Source organism: Oncorhynchus tshawytscha, linkage group LG02 (assembly GCF_018296145.1).
Source record: "Oncorhynchus tshawytscha isolate Ot180627B linkage group LG02, Otsh_v2.0, whole genome shotgun sequence".
Lineage (NCBI taxonomy): Eukaryota > Metazoa > Chordata > Actinopteri > Salmoniformes > Salmonidae > Oncorhynchus > Oncorhynchus tshawytscha.
The window spans coordinates 64003960-64026247 of NC_056430.1; the positions used below are offsets into that span (position 1 = coordinate 64003960).

At 42.6% G+C, this 22288-nt stretch overlaps 2 protein-coding genes across 5 annotated transcripts in view; both read left to right on the top strand.

The window, feature by feature from the left end:
* On the top strand, positions 1 to 5163 carry LOC112245832 (scaffold attachment factor B1-like). The gene is made up of 4 exons (XM_024414003.2): positions 1 to 107; positions 1015 to 1279; positions 1424 to 1626; positions 3766 to 5163. The coding sequence occupies exons 1-4, from the start codon at positions 74 to 76 to the stop codon at positions 4101 to 4103; spliced, it is 840 nt and encodes a 279-aa protein (XP_024269771.1). The 5' UTR covers positions 1 to 73; the 3' UTR covers positions 4104 to 5163.
* LOC112245831 (phosphoribosyl pyrophosphate synthase-associated protein 1-like) overlaps positions 5033 to 22288 on the top strand; it is a 26845-nt gene continuing 9589 nt past the window's right edge. Inside the window, exons 1-5 of one of the 4 annotated variants that reach the window (XM_024414000.2) lie at positions 5033 to 5399; positions 5483 to 5575; positions 14052 to 14104; positions 17994 to 18060; positions 21534 to 21706. In XM_024414000.2, coding sequence (XP_024269768.2) covers positions 5493 to 5575; positions 14052 to 14104; positions 17994 to 18060; positions 21534 to 21706 — 376 coding nt within the window. In that variant the 5' untranslated portion in view covers positions 5033 to 5399; positions 5483 to 5492. Of the gene's footprint in view, positions 5576 to 14051; positions 14105 to 17993; positions 18061 to 18652; positions 18677 to 21533; positions 21707 to 22288 lie in introns of those variants that run through there. The other 3 variants (XM_024413999.2, XM_024414001.2, XM_024414002.2) reach the window with 3 other exon arrangements.

Sequence of the window (22288 nt, forward strand, 5' to 3'; positions counted from 1 at the left end):
TGTACTGGTGAGTGGACGTGTACTGTGACCTCAACATTTTGTGTGTATCAGCTGATCCCGGATATATGCAGATATGGAACGTGTGGTGGAGATGGCAAATAACGGTGGTGAGCCCGACATAAACTGCTACGTCTGACATTACATATTTTATTGTTCATAAATCCATAACCAGCATTTGTCATTTTTATGCGGCTCGTGTGATTTGTCTGTGCGCGCGCTGGCCCATAATAAACAATGCAACATGTATACTTTAATATTCTAACTGTGTTGCCTCTGCATGGGTAGACGTGCGGTGCTGCTTGCACTTGTGCCTGGAATGGCAAAGCATTTTAGCAACTATCCTACATCACCAGGCAAATAGGGGGCTTCGGCTTTTGTTTTGACAGTGAAAGTGATCATATCGGCTTTGCTTTGTATGACAGCTGATCCCCAATCGTCAACAAATAGCCTACAGGCCGTTCACAGTTAAATTACGTTTATGATTAAATACTTTGCCAGGGTTGTAATCATTATAGCCTATTCTGTTACACATCGTTTAGCCCTGTTGCAAAACCGTTTACTCCAAACGGAAACCGCAAACGAGAGCTTCTCTTGGACAAATTCAAATAGAGCCCCACCCGTTTTCTTTACGCTTCCTTCTTAAACGGAATCGGTTTCCAAAATGTATACAACCCAGGTATGTTTCCCTAACATTCACCAATGTGAACCCCTTATATTCAGCCCAGTAGTTTATCTTGCAGCTCCCTATGAGACATCATGTTGAACTTCCTAGCCTATGCTTCAAGATTGTATAAACTAGGCGGCCTACCAGTGGAGTTATTTCCTTACCATCTGGATTGTCTATCTAATTTCTGATGTAGCAATTAAGGAGGAACAGTCAGTGAAGCTTGAACAAGTGTTACAGGATAAGTATACTAAGGCCCAGACCTCTTGGCAAAGAACACTATTCTCCTGTTTTAGAATGCCCTACCAGATATCGCCTCTCACTTTTTCCGTCCCCCTTCCTCTCCCCAGGTTTCTCCCTCGCCGGGCCTTCCACCACTCCCCGCAAGCGACAGGTGCGATTCTCCGCCCGCCACGACATCCTGCTGCTCCGTGAGGTCATTGCTCAGAACCCGTTCTGTTCCAAGGAGTCGGGTCGTATCTGGGCCCGTGTCGGGGAGATCATTACTGCTGCCCTGCAGGACGAGAGCTTTGAGGTGGACGCCCGGCGTTGCAGGGAGAGGACCATGCTGCTGCTGGACTACTACAAGAAGCAGGACTTCCCCAGCCTACGCAGGTTGGTCAAGACTGGCCAGAAGTTGACATTAGACATGCATACACAAGAGTCTACACAAGGCTTAATAGGAGGTATGTATTAGAAGCTGATACCCAACCCTGTGTGTCTGTGTCTGTTCATGCTTATGTGCCTGTATGTGTTCAGGTTTGGGACAGAGAGGCTGTATGCCCAGAAAGAAGACCTACTCCATGAGGTTTTGGAGCTGGAGGCAGAGAAGGGTCTTCTGGCCAGCGGGGAGAGTAAGTACCAGGATGAGGAACTCAGGAAACGAGCCCTGGAAGAGCTGGCTAGTCTACCAGAGCAGGACAAACCCATCATTATCTCCACACAAACAGGACAACCCAAAGGTAAGAACCCCATCCAAGTCTGTTAAGATCTGTGAGGTGAGAGAATAACTTTTAGATCTGTGATCATATCCAAAGGGAGGAAGGAAATAGGACACACACCTGAAGAGAATACTGTTATTATAGCCCTACTGTGACCAAACCAGTGGTTCTCCTGCAATTGCTTAGAATGCCCTGCCCTTGCCCCACCTAAAACAGTATTCTCCTCTTTTAGAATGCCCTACCTAAAACAGTATTCTCCTGTTTTAGAATGCCCTACCTAAAACAGTATTCTCCTGTTTTAGAATGCCCTACCTAAAACACTATTCCCCTGTTTTAGAATCACAGTGTAAGGGGATAAAGAATATGTACATAAGGATATATGAATGAGTGATGGTACAGAGCAGCATAGGCAAGATACAGTAGATGATATCGAGTACAGTATATACATATGAGATGAGTATGTAAACCAAGTGGCATAGTTAAAGTGGCTAGTGATACATGTATTACATAAGGATGCAGTCGATGATATAGAGTACAGTATCTACGTATGCATATGAGATGAATAATGTAGGGTAAGTAACATTATATAAGGTAGCATTGTTTAAAGTGGCTAGTGATATATTTACATCATTTCCCATCAATTCCCATTATTAAAGTGGCTGGAGTAGAGTCAGTGTCATTGACAGTGTGTTGGCAGTAGCCACTCAATGTTAGTGGTGGCTGTTTAACAGTCTGATGGCCTTGAGATAGAAGCTGTTTTTCAGTCTCTCTGTCCCAGCTTTGATGCACCTGTACTGACCTCGCCTTCTGGATGACAGCGGGGTGAACAGGCAGTGGCTCGGGTGGTTGATGTCCTTGATGATCTTTATGGCCTTCCTGTAGCATCGGGTGGTGTAGGTGTCCTGGAGGGCAGGTAGTTTGCCCCCAGTGATGCGTTGTGCAGACCTCACTACCCTCTGGAGAGCCTTACGGTTGAGGGCGGTGCAGTTGCCATACCAGGCGGTGATACAGCCCACCAGTATGCTCTCGATTGTGCATCTGTAGAAGTTTGTGAGTGCTTTTGGTGACAAGCCGAATTTCTTCAGCCTCCTGAGGTTGAATAGGCACTGCTGCGCCTTCCTCACGATGCTGTCTGTGTGAGTGGACCAATTCAGTTTGTCTGTGATGTATGCCGAGGAACTTAAAACTTGCTACCCTCTCCACTACTGTTCCATCGATGTGGATGGGGGGTGTTCCCTCTGCTGTTTCCTGAAGTCCACAATCATCTCTTTAGTTTTGTTGACGTTGAGTGTGAGGTCTCCTTCACTGCAGCCGAAGTGAGTAAGACATTTAAACAACCCTCGCAAGGCTGCAGGCCCAGACGGCATCCCCAGCCGCGCCCTCAGAGCATGCGCAGACCAGCTATTCTCCTGTTTTAGAATGCCCTACCTAAAACAGTATTCTCCTGTTTTAGAATGCCCTACCTAAAACACTATTCCCCTTTTTTTACCTAAAACAATTCTCCTGTTTTAGAATGCCCTACCTAAAACACTATTCTCCTGTTTTAGAATGCCCTACCTAAAACACTATTCTCCTGTTTTAGAATGCCCTACCTAAAACACTATTCTCCTGTTTTAGAATGCCCTACCTAAAACACTATTCTCCTGTTTTAGAATGCCCTACCTAAAACACTATTCCCCTGTTTTAGAATGCCCTACCTAAAACACTATTCTCCTGTTTTAGAATGCCCTACCTAAAACACTATTCTCCTGTTTTAGAATGCCCTACCTAAAACACTATTCTCCTGTTTTAGAATGCCCTACCTAAAACACTATTCCCCTGTTTTAGAATGCCCTACCTAAAACACTATTCCCCTGTTTTAGAATGCCCTACCTAAAACACTATTCCCCTGTTTTAGAATGCCCTACCTAAAACACTATTCTCCTGTTTTAGAATGCCCTACCTAAAACACTATTCCCCTGTTTTAGGTGGCCTGCCCTTGCCCCACCTCTGTCTGTACTCAAGAGACTCTCACAGTGACATGTTTGCTCCTCAGCAAAAATGTTAAGAATGACTACAGACCAAAGTAATGATCACCAAAAAACGTTGACCTTTTTAGACTTTATCCTCCCCATCTCAACTATGTCCCTCTCTATTCTCTCCCCTCCCTGCCCCCTTCAGTCCCCATGACCCCAGAGCCCGAGGAGGAGCAGGAGGACCTGGCGGAGCTCTCGCTAGTCTCAGCGGCGCCCATGGCCAAGCAGCCTTGCCAATGCTGCTGCCAGACCTACTCAGAGATCCTCAGCTTCCTGGAGAAGCGCTCGGAGGCAGAACAACGACTACGGGAGGAGGAGCTATCGCTGAGGAGGGAGGAGCTAGAGATCCAGAGGAGTAAGATCACTCTGGAGAGAGAGAGGCTGGGGGCGGAGAGGAAGGAGAGGGAGAGGAGGTTCGAGCTGGAGAGCCAGGAAAGACAGGTCATATTGGACCTGCTAAAGGAGAAGGTGCTCAAAGGATGAGAGGATTGGTGGGCTGGTGGCGGGGGGCAGGTGAGGGGCTGATGTAACCCTAGGTGTATGGTGTGGACATAACATTAAGACATTGGGAGGGTGGTACCTACCTCTGGATCGCACCCTCTGTCCTTTGTTCTACGCCAATGGCCTTAGTGAAGGAATCTGCTGTAACACCCATATCCAAGTGTGGAGATCCATGCCTAGCATTGAGCTAAGCTGGATGACCGTGTTCCACAAGGACACTGTGACTAAAAATAGGTAGCACATCCTCACACTGTACATACCCATACATTATCTTATTAAACAAACCCGTTGGTGATAGAATAACAAGCTGTTCATCAAAAGTATTTTTTATAGTGAAAAGACAAATTGCCAACAATTCTCCCAATGTCAATTAACTCTTCAGTCAATTCTGACTTTATGGTCATTATTATGAAGCTGTTCCTGCTGAAAATTCCAAGAAAGTACTTACATAACCTACTAATGATATGGATGGCTGCAAGCAATTTAGAAACTGTATTTGTCAATTGAGGAAAGAGTGAAGAAAAGTTTAAATACTGTATGTAGGCTAATTAGATTTCTAGGAAATATGACAAAGTTGTGTAACAATGTTTTACTTATTTGTATTGAATTACATATGACCTACCGTTCCCCTTGAAATACCACTTTTTAAGCATTTAAAACAGAATATGTTACCTACATGTTTCTTCTTCATAATAACTTATTACTTTAGCGACTCTTTACGTCTTTTGACGCCTGCTACGTAAGATTACTCTTTGACCTCGCGCCTGATTGAAGTGCTCTGAGTGGTTGAAAATTCGCACAAAACCACCCTCCTCTTTTCCAAAGCAGCACTCGCATTGGATTATCATACTGCCAATAGGTTAATCCTGGGCTACCCAATGAAATTACTCGTTTTCTTCTCTTTGATGCAACCTCATTGCTACAAAGTTTACATGAGCTACGCTAGAAGCAACATTGTGTACACTTTTTGAAATTATCCGAGTCTGCTATAGTGTACTTCTATTGCAAAATATTTTTCGAATTGAAGAATTAGGTGGAGCGCGTTTTTCATAGAGTAGCCTACAGATCTATGTGCGAATGTGGAACAACTCAGTTTATCCGTTTCTAGTTTGTTAGACCAGTCATATTGCGATCGATAAATAGACTTGTTTACTTACGCCGTTATGTAGGTTAGCTACATGTAGGCCGGTGTTTTTGCTTTGAGATTTGTAACATTCCGCACTCATTCGACGTATTTCCGTGTTCTTAAATCCTGAATTTATAGTCGATATTGTCAATGTGAGTAGGCAAAATACGTGGTCATTGACTTTTATTGAGCCTCAAGTCTCGTCTGTCATTCTCACACTTCAACGTTTTCCTAGTCACTCAACAATGAATATCTCAAAAAGTGGGTACCGTGTCTTTTCTGCCAACTCGACCACCGCATGCACAGAGCTCGCCAAGAAGATCACAGAGTAAGTATATGCTACGCATTCACATGAATCTCTTGCAACTCACTCAAATTACATTTTTTTTCCCTCTTCAACTGAAATTTGAACTTAGTTAAAAGGCAAATTAGTGATGTCCTAGCGCAGTGGTTCCCAAACCATTTCAGTTACTGTACCACCAACTGAGTTTTGCTCTGCCGGAGTACCCCCTCGTGCATTTTTCCAGTAGGCCTATGGTCTCATGAGTATTCTCAAGTACCCCCTGTGGACAGGCCAAGTACCCCTGGGAACAACTGGTCTAGCGTTATAGGCCGCTGCTTCTAGAGAACATGTACCGCTGCCAGTGTGGGTTTGAATCCGTCCGTGCTCTTTCACCAAAAACTTTCTCTCTCATATCCAATAAAATAAGTAAGGGACAGGACTGCCCCACTCCTTACATTTTTATTTTATTTTTAAAAGTAGTTTGAAAATATCCGAATTGGGCTGTCTGTAAAAGCAGCCTATTAAGTCTACTTTTAGGTCGCTAGTCTCCAGAGAATCTGCCACTCAAAATTGCAAGGATGAGAGAGGACGATGTCTCACATAACTTTAAGAGACTTCAAGCAAACTTGGTTAACAAACAGATCCCATTCTCAGCAAACAGTATTTCAAACATAGGAGCAGTTACAGCTGCTGCCCAGGCCCCAGACTGCCCCGTGTTTCCGATTCACATGTTTTAAGATACAAGTGCATCGGTCTGCAGACCCCAAACCGATACAAATGTAACATGCATTGGTCAGAAAATTAATTCAATTACATTCTTTCTGGCCTCCCGAGTGGCACAGTGGTCTAAGGCACTGCATCGCAGTACCAGCTGTGCCACTAGAGATCCTGGTTCGAGTTCAGGCTCTGTCGCGACTGGGAGACCCCATGGGGCGCCGCACAATTGGCCCAGCGTCGTCCGGGTTAGGGGAGAGTTTGGCTGGCAGGGATGACCTTGTCCCATCGCGTTCTAGCGACTCCTGTGGCAGGCTGGGCACATGCACGCTGACAAGGTCGCTAGGTGTACGGTGTTTCCTCTGACACATTGGTGTGGCTGGCTTCCGGTTTAAGCCGGTATTGTTTCAAGGAGCAGTGCGGCTTGGTTGGGTCGTGTTTCGGAGGACGCACGGCTCTCAACCTTCGCCTCTCCCGAGTCCATACCGGGAGTTGCAGCGATGAGACATGGCTGTAACTACCAATTGAATACCATGAAAAAGGGGTAAAAAGAGGGATAATTTTTAGGAACAAGAGTTTGGCCATTGCGAAGGTGCCTGGAAAGCAGGCTTACAGCGGAGCCACTGGGGATGCTAAACACCCTTGTCTGGCTGGGCAGAGATGCATAGTTGTTTTATTTTTCTATAGGTTGGCCTAAAGGTTTTTAAGCAAAATAATCCACTCAAAACGGAAAGCTTCTTGAAAATGGTAATATGCCAGGCCTATTGGGCCAAAATCAAGTATGGCCTATTGTATAGATAATAGAACAACAGTGAACAAAACTTAAGAGATCGGATTTATAGTTTAGAGATACTTTGCAACAGTGGCCCACTTATCTCTCCACCTTGTTCCTTTCTTTTAGCATGTTTACCTTAGTCAAATACATTTAAACTCAGTTTTTCACAATTCCTGACATTTAATCCAAGTAATAATTTCTCTGTCTTAGGTCAGTTAGGATGACCACTTTATTTTAAGAATGTGAAATGTCAGAATAATAGTAGAGAGAATGATTTATTTCAGCTTTTATTTCTTCACATTCCCAGTGGGTCAGAAGTTTACATGCACTCAATTAGTATTTGGTAGCATGGCCTTGAAATTGTTTAACTTGGGTCAAATATTTCGGGTAGCCTTCCACAAGCTTCCCCACAATAAATTGGGTGAATTTTGGCCCATTCCTCCTGACAGAGCTGGTGTAACTGAATCAGGTTTGTAGGCCTCCATGCTCGCACATGCTTTTTTAGTTCTGCCCACACATTTTCTATGGGATTGAGGACGGGGCTTGTGATGGCCACTCCAATACCTTGATTTTGTTGTCCTTAAGCCATGTTGCCACAACTTTGGAAGTATGCTTGGGGTCATTGTCCATTTGGAAGACCCATTTGCGACCAAGCTTTAACTTCCTGACTGATGTCTTGATGTTGCTTTAATATATCCACACAATTTTCCTTGCTAATGATGCCATCTATTTTGTGAAGTGCACCAGTCCCTCCTGCAGCAACGCACCCCTACAACATGTTGCTGCCACCCCCGTGCTTCACAGTTGGGATGGTGTTCTTTGGCTTGCAAGCCTCCCCTTTTCTTCCAAACATAACGATGGTCATTTTGGCCAAACATTTCTATTTTTGTTCATCAGACCAGAGGACATTTCTCCAAAAAGTACGATCTTTGTCCCCATGTGCAGTTGCAAACCGTAGTCTGGCTTTTTTTATGGTGGTTTTGGAGCAGTGGCTTCTTCCTTGCTGAGCAGCCTCTCAGGTTATGTCGATATAGGACTCCTTTTTCTGTGGATATAGATACTTTTGTACCAGTTTTCTCCAGTGTCTTCACAAGGTCCTTTGTTGTTCTGGGATTGATTTGCACTTTTCACACCAAAGTACATTCATCTCTAGGAGACAGAATGCGTCTCCTTCCTAAGCGGTATGATGGCTGCTTGGTCCCATGGTGTTTATACTTGCGTACTATTGTTTGTACAGATGAACGTGGTGCCTTCAAGCATTTGGAAATTGCTTCCAAGGATGAACCAGACTTGTGGAGGCCTACAATTTTTTTTCTGAAGTTTTGGCTGATTTCTTTTGATATTCCCATGATATCAAGCAAGGAGGCACTGAGTTTGAAGGTAGGCCTTGAAATACATCCGCAGGTACACTGCCAATTGACTCAAATTATGTCAATTAGCTTATCCGAGGCTTCTAAAGCCATGACATTATTTTCTGGACTTTTCCAAGCTGTTTAAAGGCACAGTCAACTTTGTGTATGTAAACTTCTGACCCACTGGATTTGTGAATCTGTCTGTAAACAATTGTTGAAAAATTACTTGTCTTGCACAAAGTAGATGTCCTAACCGACTTGCCAAAACTATAGTTTGTTAACAAGAAATTTGTGGAACGTTTAACTTAAAATGTTGATAAACTATTCGTCCATTATAAGCGCAGCAATGCACACAGGGCAGTATGCTATAACCATGAATGTTCCAAAAATGCAATTAGCGGTAAAACCCCGCTCTCCAAAGCACACCGCATGGGTTGTTACTATGACTAGAATTGTGTCTTTGGCTACTTGACAACAAAAGTATGTTGAGAAGATGAAAGAAATACTGGTTTCAATGGCATATGAGGTGTGTTTATGAAAGGATCCCCTTAACATTCTTATGTTTGGGAACGCGGTAAGACATGCCTCATAAAATGTCAAAGTACAGGTTTTAAACAATTACGTTTTATAGTTAAATGTACACTTCCATGGCCTCCTGAGTGGCGCAGTGTTCAAAGACACTGCATCAAAGTGCTTGAGCTGTCACTACAGACCTGTGTTCGATCCCAGGCTGTTTCACAACCGGACGTTACCTGGGGTCCCATAAGGCGGCGTCCAGCGTCGTCCGGGTTAGGGGAGGGTTTAGCCGGCGAGGGGGGCTTTACTTGGCTCATCGCGCTCTAGTGACTCCTTGTTGCGGGCCGGGCGCCTGCAGGCTGACTTCGGTCATCAGTTGTGCTGTGTTTCCTCCTACATATTGCTGCAGCTGGCTTCTGGGTTAAGCGGGCGGGTGTTTGGCGGGTCATGTTTTGGAGGATGCATGACTCAACCGTCATCTCTATCGAGCATGTTGGGGAGTTGCAGCGATGAGACGAGATCGATAGGATACAATTTGAGAGAACTAGTTTGTGCCAAGTGGTTGTAGCTTTGACAGCATGTTGACAATGAATTCAGAGCCATTCAGTGGCTAGCCACACTACAAATATAATTTTACCAGGTTCCCAATAAGCAATTATAACAGTCCACCAAAACATACCCACGAGTTTCTCGATTAGGAAGGGGCGGTGTGTGTTTAATTTAATTGTGTATTAAAAACACAGAGATAATTGTGAGATTTTGCCAGTGGTTAGAAGGGGGATATTGGGCTTCCTGGGAAAATGTTGTCCACAACAGTAACCAAGGGGGTCTGGGCTTAGCGATGGGTCAATAGTCAGCAAGCGTAGCAAGGAAGAATGGGCAGTGAAGGCAGATGCCGCTGGCTCACAAAGACTGCATCTTATCTTTGAGGGCTTCTGATGTCAAAATGTAAGTTAAAAGGAAGGGCGATCTCTTGGGAAAATTGTGTAGTTAAGTGTAACTATCTATATCAGCTGACTGTGTGTAAATAATGTATGTCTATGGTGTATGTACTATGTAGGCACCTGAGCTGACCCATAAGGGAGACTAGGCATCTACATTACCTATCAGATTAGGGGGGACATAGTTGCCTATTATTTGTCCCCCCCCCCTCCCACACACACTTTGGTTCTAAAATCACCATCACCCACTAATCAAACTTGTCATTTTTGCAGATTAAGTGTCCGAGCTAGGAATGTTTCAATAGTTAGTGTTTACAAATTATGAGTCAATGAATATACACTGAATGTACAAAATTAAGAGCAATGATTTGTTAATATTTGTCTTTCCCATTCACCCTCTAAATGGCACACACACAATCCATTCCTCAAGGCTTAAAAATCATTCTTTAACCAGCCTCCTCCACTTTATCTACACTCATTAAAGTATATTTAACAAGTGACATCAATAAGATTCACCTGGTCAGTCTGTCATGGAAAGAGTAGGTGTTCATAATGTTTTGTACACTTAGTGTATCGCACAGCTGGAATTCCACCCATCTCAGAATCGAATGGTTTGTTCTAGAGAGATCTCTTCTCGCTTTGGCCATGCAGTGCGCCTCACAAGTGATCGCTGTCCTTATTATGAATTGATCAACTTTGCCCTGTATATATAAAAATGAGCATATACACTGATTGTTTAATGCAAAATGACCAAAACTATTGCTGATCGGGAACCTAAACAATCTAAATAAAATCTATTGTAAGGCCTGTTCAGCAGGTATAGCCAGATGAGTCCGTTTGGGATCCTGAGTGGCGCAGCCATCTAAGGCACTGCATTGCCGAAGGCGTTATTTCAGACCCAGGTTCGATCCAGCCGTAGTAACCAGCCGTAGTCCCAATAATGGCGCCCAGTGTCATCCGGGGTAGTCATCCGGGTTTGGCCGGGGTAGGAAATCATGGTAAATAAGAATTTCATCATATCTGACTTGCCTAGTTAGATAAAAATGAGTTCTCTCCGGTCATTTTTTTTCTTTTTTGTTAAATATTTTCAACAGCACATAGATGGGTCTCCCGAGTGGAGCAGCAGTCTAAGGCACTGCATCTCAGTACTAGAGGCATCACTACAGACACCCTGGTTCGAATCCAGGCAGTGTCACTACAGAGTCCCATAGGGCAGCGCACAATTGGCCCAGCGTCGTCTGGGTTTGGCCGGTTAACTGACTTGCCTCGTTAAATAACCTAGCAAATTACATACATTGTCACTCATCTAATAAAGCCTAATATCACGCAAGCTAGTTTAGAATTTGAATGCTGAAAGTGCCATGCTAATGAGCAAGTTCCGGAACAGGCAGCCGACCTCACGTTGGTCAGCGTGCGAAGCTGGGCACAGTATGAATTTGACTAGGCTAAATAAATAAAAATATTGCCTGAGATTTCTCGGCATGCAAAATGACGTGTAGCTCAATGACGGTCAACACACGTCACTGCAGTTCGTCACTGAAGGAGAGGACTCATCAGTTGCAGAGTATGTAAGCGGACTGAGGTTGGAGCGAGATTCTCAAAGGCTGGAGCGTTGGCCTGCTCCAGTAGTGCTCACTTCACGAGCTCAGGGCATGCCCGGCCCAGCATGCATTTGTAGCCTACTTGTGCTGCTACAGCCCTTTACTCATGACAGTAGCGAAAGTTCACTAAATGTTTTCATAAAGAAACTGATAAAACACAGGTGAGAAATCAAGATGAGGAGTAAGAGGAGTGCGGTGATGTAGTGTCAACAACTAAAGAATCATTGTGGAATCTGAAAAGATAATTATCCCGAAAGCATGATGTGTACTTACTACAGTTGAAGTCGGAAGTTTACATACACTTAGGTTGATGAAAAACAAATAGTACTGTTTGGCCATGATGACCATTGTTAGAATGAAAAGGGGGGATGCTTGCAAGCCGAAGAACACCATCCCAACTGTGAAGCACGGGGGTGGCAGCATCATGTTGTGGGTGTGCTTTGCTGCAGAAGGGACTGGTGCACGTCACAAAATAGATGGCATCATGAGGAGGAACATTTTGTTGATTTCTTGAAAATTGGTGTGGATCTATTGAAGCAACATCTCAATACATCAGTCAGGAAGTTAAAGCTTGGTCGCAAATGGGTGTTCCAAATGGACAGTGACCCCAAGCATACTTCCAAAGTTGTGGCGAAATGGCTTAAGGATAACAAAATCAAGGTATTGGAGTGGCCATCACAAAGCCCTGACCTCAATCCTATAGAACATTTGTTGGCAGAACTGAAAAAGCGGGTGCGAGCAAGGAGCCCTACAAACCTGACTCAGTTACACCAGCTCTGTCAGGAGGAATAAACCAAAATTCACCCAACTTATTGTGGGAAGCTTGTGGAAGGCTACCCAAAACGTTTGACCCAAGTTAAACAATTTAAAGGCAATGCTACCAAATACTAAGTATGTAAACTTCTGACCCACTGGGAATGTGATGAAAGAAATAAAAGCTGAAATTCTCTATTATTCTGACATTTCACATTCTTAAAATCAAGTGGTGATCCTAACTGACCTAAGACAGGGAATTTTTACTTGGATTAAATGTCAGGAATTGTCAAACTGAGTTTAAATGTATTTGTCCAAGATGTATGTAAACTTCCGACTTTAACTGTATATAGTGTGTGTACACCCCTTCAAATGAGTGGATTTTGGTTATTTCAGACATGCCCATTGCTGACGGGTGTATAAAATCAAGCACACGGCCATGCAATCACCATAGACAAACATTGGCAGTAGAATGGCCTTACTGAAGACCTCAGTGACTTTCAACGTGGCACCTTCATAGGATGCCACCTTTTCAACAAGTCAGTTCATCAAATTTCATCCCTGCTAGAGCTGCCCCAGTCAACTGTAAGTGATGTTATTGTGAAGTGGAAACATCTAAAACACAACTGCTCAGCTGCGAAGTGGTAGGCCACCCAAACTCACAGAATAGGAACGCCGTGTGCTGAAGCGCGTAGCGTGTAAAAACATCTGTCCTTTGTTACAACACTCGCTACCGAGTTCCAAACTGCCTCTGGAAGCAACGTCAGCACAAGAACTGTTCGCCACACACGAGGGAAAGGGGGATACCTAGTCAGTTGTACAACTGAAATGTGTCTTCTGCATTTAACCCAACCCCTCACAAGCCTAAGATCACCATGCCTAATGCCAAGTGTCGACTGGGGTGGTGTGAAGCTCACCGCCATTGGACTCTGGAGCAGTGGAATCGGGGTCTCTGCAGTGAGGAATCATGCTTCACCATCTGGCAGTCTGACAGACGAATCTGAGTTTGGCCAATGCCCGGAGAACACTACCTGCGTGACTTCTTAGTGCCAACTGTAATGTTTGGTGGAGGAATAATGGTCTGGGGCTGTTTGTCATGGTTCTGGCTCTGCCCCTTAGTTCCACTGAAGGATAATCTTAACATTACAGCTTAGGGGATGCCCTTTCCTGTTTCAGCATGACAATGTCCCCATGCACAAATCAAGGTCCATACAGAAATAGTTTGTTGAGATCGGTGTGGAAGAACTTGACTGGCCTGCATAGAACCCTTTACCTCAACCCAATTGAACACCTTCGGGATGAATTGGAACGCCTACTGCGAGCCAGGCCTAGTCGCCCAACATCAGTGCTTTCACTTCAGTGGATGGCGAGTAGCCATGTCATAAACCACTTCGTTTGCCATTCTCATTGTTCTCACTCAATGTTTTTGTACGGTCAGGGCATTTGAGAAATGAGAGTGGACTAGTTAAGTAGCCTCGCAGTTACTGTTGCGCCAGTAACAAATGTGGCTAGTTCAAATCGCCAAGCCGACAAGGTGAAAAATCTGCCGATGTCCCCATGAGCAAGGCACTTAACCCTAAATGCTCCAGGGTCACTGTTGCTAATGGCAGACCCTGGGTGTGACCCCACTCTCTCTCTCTCTCGTTGAGTTTGAATATGCAAAAAACACATTTCCAATCCACACGTGCATAATACACTTGTACGTATATGAAATAGGTCAAATATAAGCCTCCACAATAATAATTGTTCTTATTAATAATAATGGATGACAGTTGGGCATGTTACTTACAAGGCGGGCATTCCTCCTGTGTGTGGATAATTTAGTTGTGTGTTTATTTACTGTCTAACATATTCCTTCTCTCCTTGCAGACGGCTTGGCGTAGACTTGGGAAAGTCAGTTGTTTACCAAGAGTCCAACAGAGGTGAGATGCCAGGTTATCCGTTTCAGCTTCATACAGTATACACAGTGTACAAAACATTAAGGACATATTCTTAACGACCAGCTCGATTCAGTCTTATGTGGCAACATTTTAAATAGTTTTATTTTAAATTTTTACATGGGATTAAAGTAGACTTAGAGCTAGAAAATGGTGTCATACAGTTCAGTTGAGGAACAATTGGGAAAGTACTTCTTCTTTGAAAGTTGATAAACATGTAACCTCACTTTTGATAAAATGGCCCTTGAATGTTTTGTGACACCTATTGGAGAGCTCTTCTTTGTCTACACCTGTTCATTATTTTTCACACCCTCTTAAGCCTTAGCCCCACCCATCTCTTTAAGGATTCATATGAGGCCATGTGCTAAACCGAGTGAAGACAGTAGTGTACTAAACAAAGATTAAGACTAAAGGTTTATACTATGTCTTTTGACATGTCTGTATACAGTTGTTGCAGTGACACCATGAACATTCTATTGTCGTCCAACATCAAACTTGTCGTTCTGAAAAAGTATAAACACAAAAACGACAGGCTGTATGATGACAGCACCCTGGTGGTTCAAAATAGCATAACTGGTGTATTTTAACACCAATAATCCCATCTGTTTAAAAAGGAATTTAGTTTCTGTCAATCTTGAAAACCAGGCAACTAAAAGCAACTTTCTAAAATGTTTTGGTTAGTTTCTAGCTTTTTAGCTGGCTTGCCAGTTCAAATAATGACCATATCATAGAGCTGACAACATATTAATTTAGCTAATTTGTATTCATTATTATAGGAAAATAAACTCACAACAATATCATTATTTACAAGTTAATGGCAAGCTAATTACAGAAAATATCTTAAGGTTGTGATTGTGACTAAATAAAATCATTTTAGAACTTTGACACTGTCTCGTTGGCCTAACGTTATATCCTAATTTGTCTTTGTTGCAGGTCATGTTGTTCTTAACTTTACCGTCTCTCGTATCCATGCACTATATCAAATAAAATAAAAGTTTATTTGTCACATGCATAGGATATAAAGGTGTAAACGGGACAGTGAAAGGTTACTGTATAGTGGAGTCTTAAAAAAAGATTTAATTTTTTTTAGACGTGGCTAGCTAAACAAAGAACCATAATCCCAACTCATAACTTTACTGTCCTTTATGAATCTACAAGTAGCTAAAGCTAACCAACTAGGTTCAATGTTACTTAGCTAGCTAACAATGGGCTATAGCTAGCAATGCAAATGGCTCTGAGATGAATAACATTACACAGATCATACATGTAATGTTAGCTACCGAGACAGCCAGCTAACATTAGCTAGCTAGCAGTACGCTTTAACTTGCAATTAAAATTATTTTCATGGCTAGCGGAAAGGTTCCTGTCTTTATCCATGGCTAAATCAACTAGGCTCGTAATTTAACTATTTTATTTGTATTTACAGATGGCATACAATTTTGTTATTAAGGCACTTGAGAGTTCACATTCCAAAAATAAGCATTTTGATTTAAAAAATATGTTTACGTTCAAATACCTCTCATGTGAAAGTAGTGACAGGAGTTTTCCTGACAAGTCACATTGAGTTGCACCCACCCACACACTTTTGCCCTCAGAACAGCCTCAATTCGTGGGGCATGGACTCTACAAGGGGTCAAAAGCGTTCCACAGGGATGCTGGCCCATGTTGATTCCAATGTCAAGTTGACTGGATTTTCTTTGGGTGGTGGACCATTCTTGACGCACAGGGAAGCTCTTGAGTGTGAAACCCAGCAACGTTGTAGTTCTTGACAAACCGGTGCACCTGCTACCATACACTGTTCAAAGGCACTTAAATATTTTCTTGCTCATTCACCCTCTGAATGGCGCACATACACAATCCATCTCTCAATTGTCTTAGGTAAAGAAGGGTTTTAACCCTTGTCTCTTCCCCTTCATCTACACTGATTTTGAAGTGGATTTAACAACTGACAACAATAAGGGATCATAGATTTCATCTGGTCAGTCTGTCATGGAAAGAGCAGATGTCCTTTAATGTTTTGTACACTCAGTGTATATAAAATCTACAGGCTTACTTATAGCACTATAGTATAGATCCCTCAAACTCAAATCTGGACCTCGAAGCCAGTTCCACTGCATCTTTTCATTGTTCCCCTTTAATCAGGGACTGATTTAGTACTGGGACACTAGGTGTGCAAGTAATTATCAGGTAGAACAGAGAACCAGCAGGCTCTGGACCTCAGTGTAAGAGTTAAATGTCCCTGGTATACAGTGCATTTGGAAAGTATTCAGACCCCTGACCTTTTCCACAGCCCTATTCTAAAATGTATTAAATGGTTTTCTTTCATCAATCCATACACAATACCACAATGACAAAGCAAAAACAGGTTTAGATATTTTTGCAAATGTATTAAAAATAAAAACTATCACGTTATGTCCCTTTACTCAGTAGTTTGTTGAAGCAGCTTTGGCAGCGATTACAGCCTCAAGTGTTCTTGGGTATGATGCTACAAGCTTGGTACACCTGTATTTGGTGTTCCTTTCATATTTCTCTGCAGATCGGCTCAAGCTCTGTCAGATTGGATGGGGAGCGTCGCTGCACAGTTATTTCCAGGTCTCTCCAGAGATGTTCGATCGGGTTTAAGTCCGGGCTCTGGCTCAATGACTTTCAGAGGCTTGTCCCAAAGCCACTCTTGCGTTGTCTTGGCTGTGTTTAAACATTTTTTAAAACCTTTATTTAACTAGGCAAGTCAGTTAAGAACAAATTCTTATGTTCAATGACTGCCTAGGAACAGTGGGTTAACTGCCTGTTCAGGGGCAGAACGACAAGAGTTTTACCTTGTCAGCTCAGGGGTTTGAACTTGCAACCTTCCGGTTACTAGTCCAACACTCTAACCTCTAGGCTACACTTCCGCCCCCGCTTAGGGTCGATGTCCAGAGCACTCTGGAGCAGGTTTTCATCAAGGATCTTTCTCTACTTTGGTCAGTGCATCTTTCCCTCAATCCTGTCCCTGCTGCTGAAAAACATCCCCACAGTATGATGCTGCCACCACCATGATTTTACCGTCCTCCAGACGAGTTGCTTGGCATTCTGGCCAAAGATCAATCTTGGTTTCATCATACCAAAGAATCTTGTTTCTCATAGTCTGAAAGTCTAGGTGCCTTTTAACGTGCATTTTACTGAGGAGTCGCTTCCGTCTGGCCACTCTACCATAAAGGCTCTTCCTCTGTAGAGATGGTCCTCCTTCTGGAGCTCTGTCGGAGAGACCATCAGGTTCCTGGTCACCTCCCTGACCAGGGGCGGCCAGCTCTAGGAAGTCTTGGTGGTTCCCAAACTTCTTTCATTTAAGAATGAAGGAAGCCACTGTGTTCTTGGGGACCTTCAATGCTGCCAACATATTTTTGGTACCTTTCCCCAGATCTGTGCCTTGACACAATCCTGTCTCGGGGCTCTACGGACAATTCCTTCGACCTCATGACTTGGTTTTCGCTCTGACATAAACTCTCAACTGTGGGTCCTTATCTAGACAGGTGTGTGTATTTCCAAATTTTTCAACCATGTTGTAGAAACATCTCAAGGATGATCATTGGGAACAGGATGCACCTGAGCTCAATTTCGAGTCTCATAGCAAAGGGTCTGAATACTTATGTTAGTAATAATAATAATATTTTTATATAACTGTGCAATAAAAATAAAAAAAACTGTTTTTACTTTTATCATTATGGGGTGTAGATTGAAGAAACCTTTTTATTTAATCAATTTCAGAATAAGGCTGTACCATGAAAAAATCAAGGGGTCTGAATACCTTCCGAATGCACCGTAGATGATGGTCGGCATACTGTATGCTGGGTTACTTGCTCCTGAAACTGATTTGCTTTGTTTTTTTTATTTACAGAAACTAGGGTGGATGTGAAAGAGTCTGTTCGTGGTCAAGACATCTTTATCATTCAGACCATTCCAAGGTGAGAGGATCCGGGTATCATTTTAATTTACACCATCTGAAATGAGTGTGTATATTCTAGTTGGTGGGATATGCAGTATCGCCACAGAACCAAATGGATCATTAGAAACTAGATGAGAGGAAAGTAAATGTATTCCCTTGTGAAATTAGGCAGACATTGCTGATCAGTCAGAAGTACCCCAGTGGGTCTCTTGTCTCTACCAACATCTTTTCATCCAGTGGTTATGTCATTCATTGGTTGGCAGGAGCTGCCGGGTGAAGTGAGAGAGCAATATTAACAGCCAGCTAGGGGGCACTGACCTGTAAAGAGTAACTTTCCTGAACTTTTTATTTATTTTAATTGAAAACTAGATGTTTTTGGCTTATTTATAGTGAAACACATCAATTCTGGTCTTCATTTTGACAGTTCATTGCAGAAGGGATATGTTTAGGTATTTTAGTAGTAAATCTAACTCTTTTTGTCCCTAGCTGTTAAATTCAACCATTTGAAGTCATAATGTAAAGAAGGCACCTTGAGAGGGTGCCTCTTCAGCTTCTCAAGGGTGGTGTTTGGTATGAAATCCACTCCCTTCTAGATGTGCTGGTTGGTACCACCTCAAGGCTCACTATTAAAGCAGGTGACAGGACTCTCCTTTTTTACATTGGTCTTGGTAAGTGGAGTGTGCCAATATATTTTGCATGAGGCTTCCTTGACTAAACTACTGACGTTACACAAAATTCAAAAGGCAGTAAGGCACATTTCCACATATGACCAAATTCAATGTTTTTGATTACCGTTTCATACACTTATGTGCTTTTACGAAGAATAAAAACGGGGGCTATGAAGATTCTACATTTTATATTTGTAGGTATATCCATCATATGAGAAATGGGTGACAATGGTGGCCATGTCAACTCATATTTTCTCCCAACTGCTATGACTAATTTGTGGCTCATAGTTCAATGGTTTGGAGTTCTAATCCCACATGAGCAAGAGAAACATTTTTATTTTAAACCTTTAATTTACAATATTTATTCCTGGTAGTAGTTGTAGGGTTTTACTCGCCGGTTCTGCACACTTAGGCTAGACCAAAAAATTGCCGTCCCAGTAAGCAAAAATATGCTGGAAAGACGTTCAATTTAGGTTCTGAATGAAAGGTAAAATACATCTATTCCGGACGTTGAAATGATGTTCGTTTTCGGTTCTGAATGAAAGTTGACAAGATGTAATTCATAGATGTCTGTCTGTTCCAAATAAAGGCTGATCCAGACCGGACAAAAAAATGTCCAAAAGGCATCAGCATCGGTCTGTGCTTACTGAGGTATAGCCTACTGCAGGGATGGGGAACTCCAGTTCTTGGGGGTGGGAGGGGAGTCAACTTTTTCCACATCCCTAGTCAACACAGCTGCTGAAATGAATTTCATTCTAAACTGAAGATAATGATTAGTTGATTATTGGTGTCAGATGTGTTATCTAGGGCAAAAGTGTGACACGAATCATCCCTGGCCTACAGTGTTGTCTAAAATGTAATTTTATGAATGCCCATCTGTGTGGTAGGCCTACCATTGGTAAAACACAAAGACGTCCAAAAGCCTGTGTCGGTCCGTGCTTACTGGGGTGCAGCCTACCATGTCAGCCCACAATGGTGTAGGCCCATCATTTGTAAAACAGACCGTTGCATTGGCTTTATTAGTCCTGATTCCTGTGACAAATCAATTTGGCTATTTAAGCTGTATCACCTATCCAATTTTATCAGTAGGAGTTATCCTGAGCCTAATTGCAATGTGTTTACACAGCGGGAAATAGAGGATATTCTTTTTCACTAATATCAGCTTGTAAAAAATGTACGTATACAAACTTGAAACCACTGATCATGAAATGTATCCCACGGGATGAATGTCCTGGACAGCAATTCTGAGGAGCCTGGCTGTCTATTTTACTTTGACCTGTCCTGTCATTAGGATATGTTTGATAATGTCAGCACATTCTTTATTTGATTGGAACACCGTTTAGGTTAGGCTATTTGATTGGAACGCCGTTTAGGTTAGGCTGTTTGATTGGAACGCCGTTTAGGTTAGGCTGTTTGATTGGAGAAACCTGTATGATGTAAAAATACATTTTAAAAAGTGTCCGTCTCATTACGTTGTTATACATTTTATCTCCAGCCTGTAGGCTGCAGAAAAGGCCACATACTCTCTCTACCATATGCTACATGATTTATGTAATTTCTTTTGATGGTATGTTGGTGGAACGCCGCAGCGCTGTCTCTCTCCAACAGCGCCCCGGAGAGGTGCACTTGGAATGGACAAGAGAAATATTTTGTTTCCCTGCTTTTGACAAAGTTTGCACTGCTTATCATAGGGCAGCATCAGCACTCACTTTAAAAGCCCAAATGCCACAGGTTGAGAGAAATTGTCATTGTTTTTGGGTAGAATTACTGATGTTGGAGGTGAATCTTGGTCAATTTAGCTCAGAAAATAGCGCTCTAGTCAATCTGCCACCATAGGCGGCCACCTAATCCTATGAGCGGGCCGGCCCTGGTACCCAAAACCAATCTGTGAGTTAATTTGACCATTGGGAAAAAGAGCTACTGCGTAAATAATGCAATACAGGTTGGATTGAATTGAGCCCCTAATCTTAATTTTCAAGGTGACGATTGCATTTTTCCCCCAACACAATCCTGCAATAAATGTGAGTCCACATTTAAAATCGATATTTTTTTGCATCCCAAGGGGGATTCTATCGTAAACCGCAAGTGGCAATAGATGTCAGGAACTGGGTGACTACTGTTTACCCACCCCCAAAATGAATATATGAGTAATTCCCCCCCCACACACACACACACACACACACAACTTCTAGCCTGAATGCATTTTTAGAACATATGTAGGGTTGGGCAAAGGGTGAAATTGCAGTTGTTACCCTTTAAAGATTGTGGTTGGCGCTGCTGTTTCAGGATGCTGCCTAGGCCAAATCTACTCTGGCACTACCGCATTGCACTCTTTTTGTATTAGTTAAGCTACTAATTATAGTTAGTAACAGTGCATCAAGTCCCCAACAAAGTTTGCCTCTGCTTCTCTCATGAACTGGCTGATCTCGAGGCTTAATTATTTAGAAATGCCCCGTAGCTTTCAAGGTTATACTTCAGGGTTTAGGGAACGGTTGTTCGTGTGGCGCTCAAGTAAGTAGTAAGTTAACATTGTAGGATACTGACTAGCGTCATACTCAAATGTGTAGTGAATGTGTGTCAAGAAAGACTAGTGTTTAACTCCTAGAGCGAACGTTCTGTGGGCTAATGTGGTCTTGAGACGTGCCGACATCTTGAATTCTATACCACGTCACTTACTACTACATGCAAATTTAAAACCATAACACAAGAGTTTTATTCAACAGTTTACTGAAATATCTACAATAACTACTCTTGACTCGATCTTATCTTACCTCTATCCATTTGTCTCCTTTGCCTTTTTGAATGGTTATTTTGTCCTACCCAGAGACGTGAACACGGCCATCATGGAGCTGCTGGTCATGGCCTACGCTCTCAAGACTAACTGTGCCAAGAACATCATTGGGGTCATCCCCTACTTCCCTTACAGCAAGCAGTGCAAGATGAGGAAGAGGGGCTCCATTGTCTGCAAGCTGCTGGCCTCCATGCTCGCTAAAGCCGGTATGTTACTATATGGCTACTGTATTTTCTCGTTGTTGTGATACCAATCATTTTTGTTGCGTAAATTATTACAATGTTGTAGGAAGATGGTTAAAACTCTGCTAAGATAAGTTGTACACAAATGGATAATTTGGTAGGAGTTATACACAGTTATTATGAGAAGAAAAAAAATGCTTTACCACATACTGTGAGGTAACTCAGCCTGGTCTCAAATCAAATTGGATTGGTCACATGTGTTTAGCAGATGTTATTGCGGGTGTAGCAAAATGCTTGTGTTTCTAGCTCCAGCAGTGCAGTAATATCTAACAAGTAAATCTTAACAATATCACAATACCCACAAATGAGTAAAGGAATGGAATTACGAATATATAAATATATGGACGAACAATGTCAGAGCTGCTTAGACTAAGATACAGTATATACATATGAGAAGAGTAATGCAAAATATGTAAACATTATTAAAGTAACTAATATTCCAATTATTGGTGGCCAATGATTTCAAGTATATTTATTTAGGCAGCAACCTCTAATGTGCTCGTGATGGCTATTTAACAGTCTGATGGCCTTGAGATAGAAGCTGTT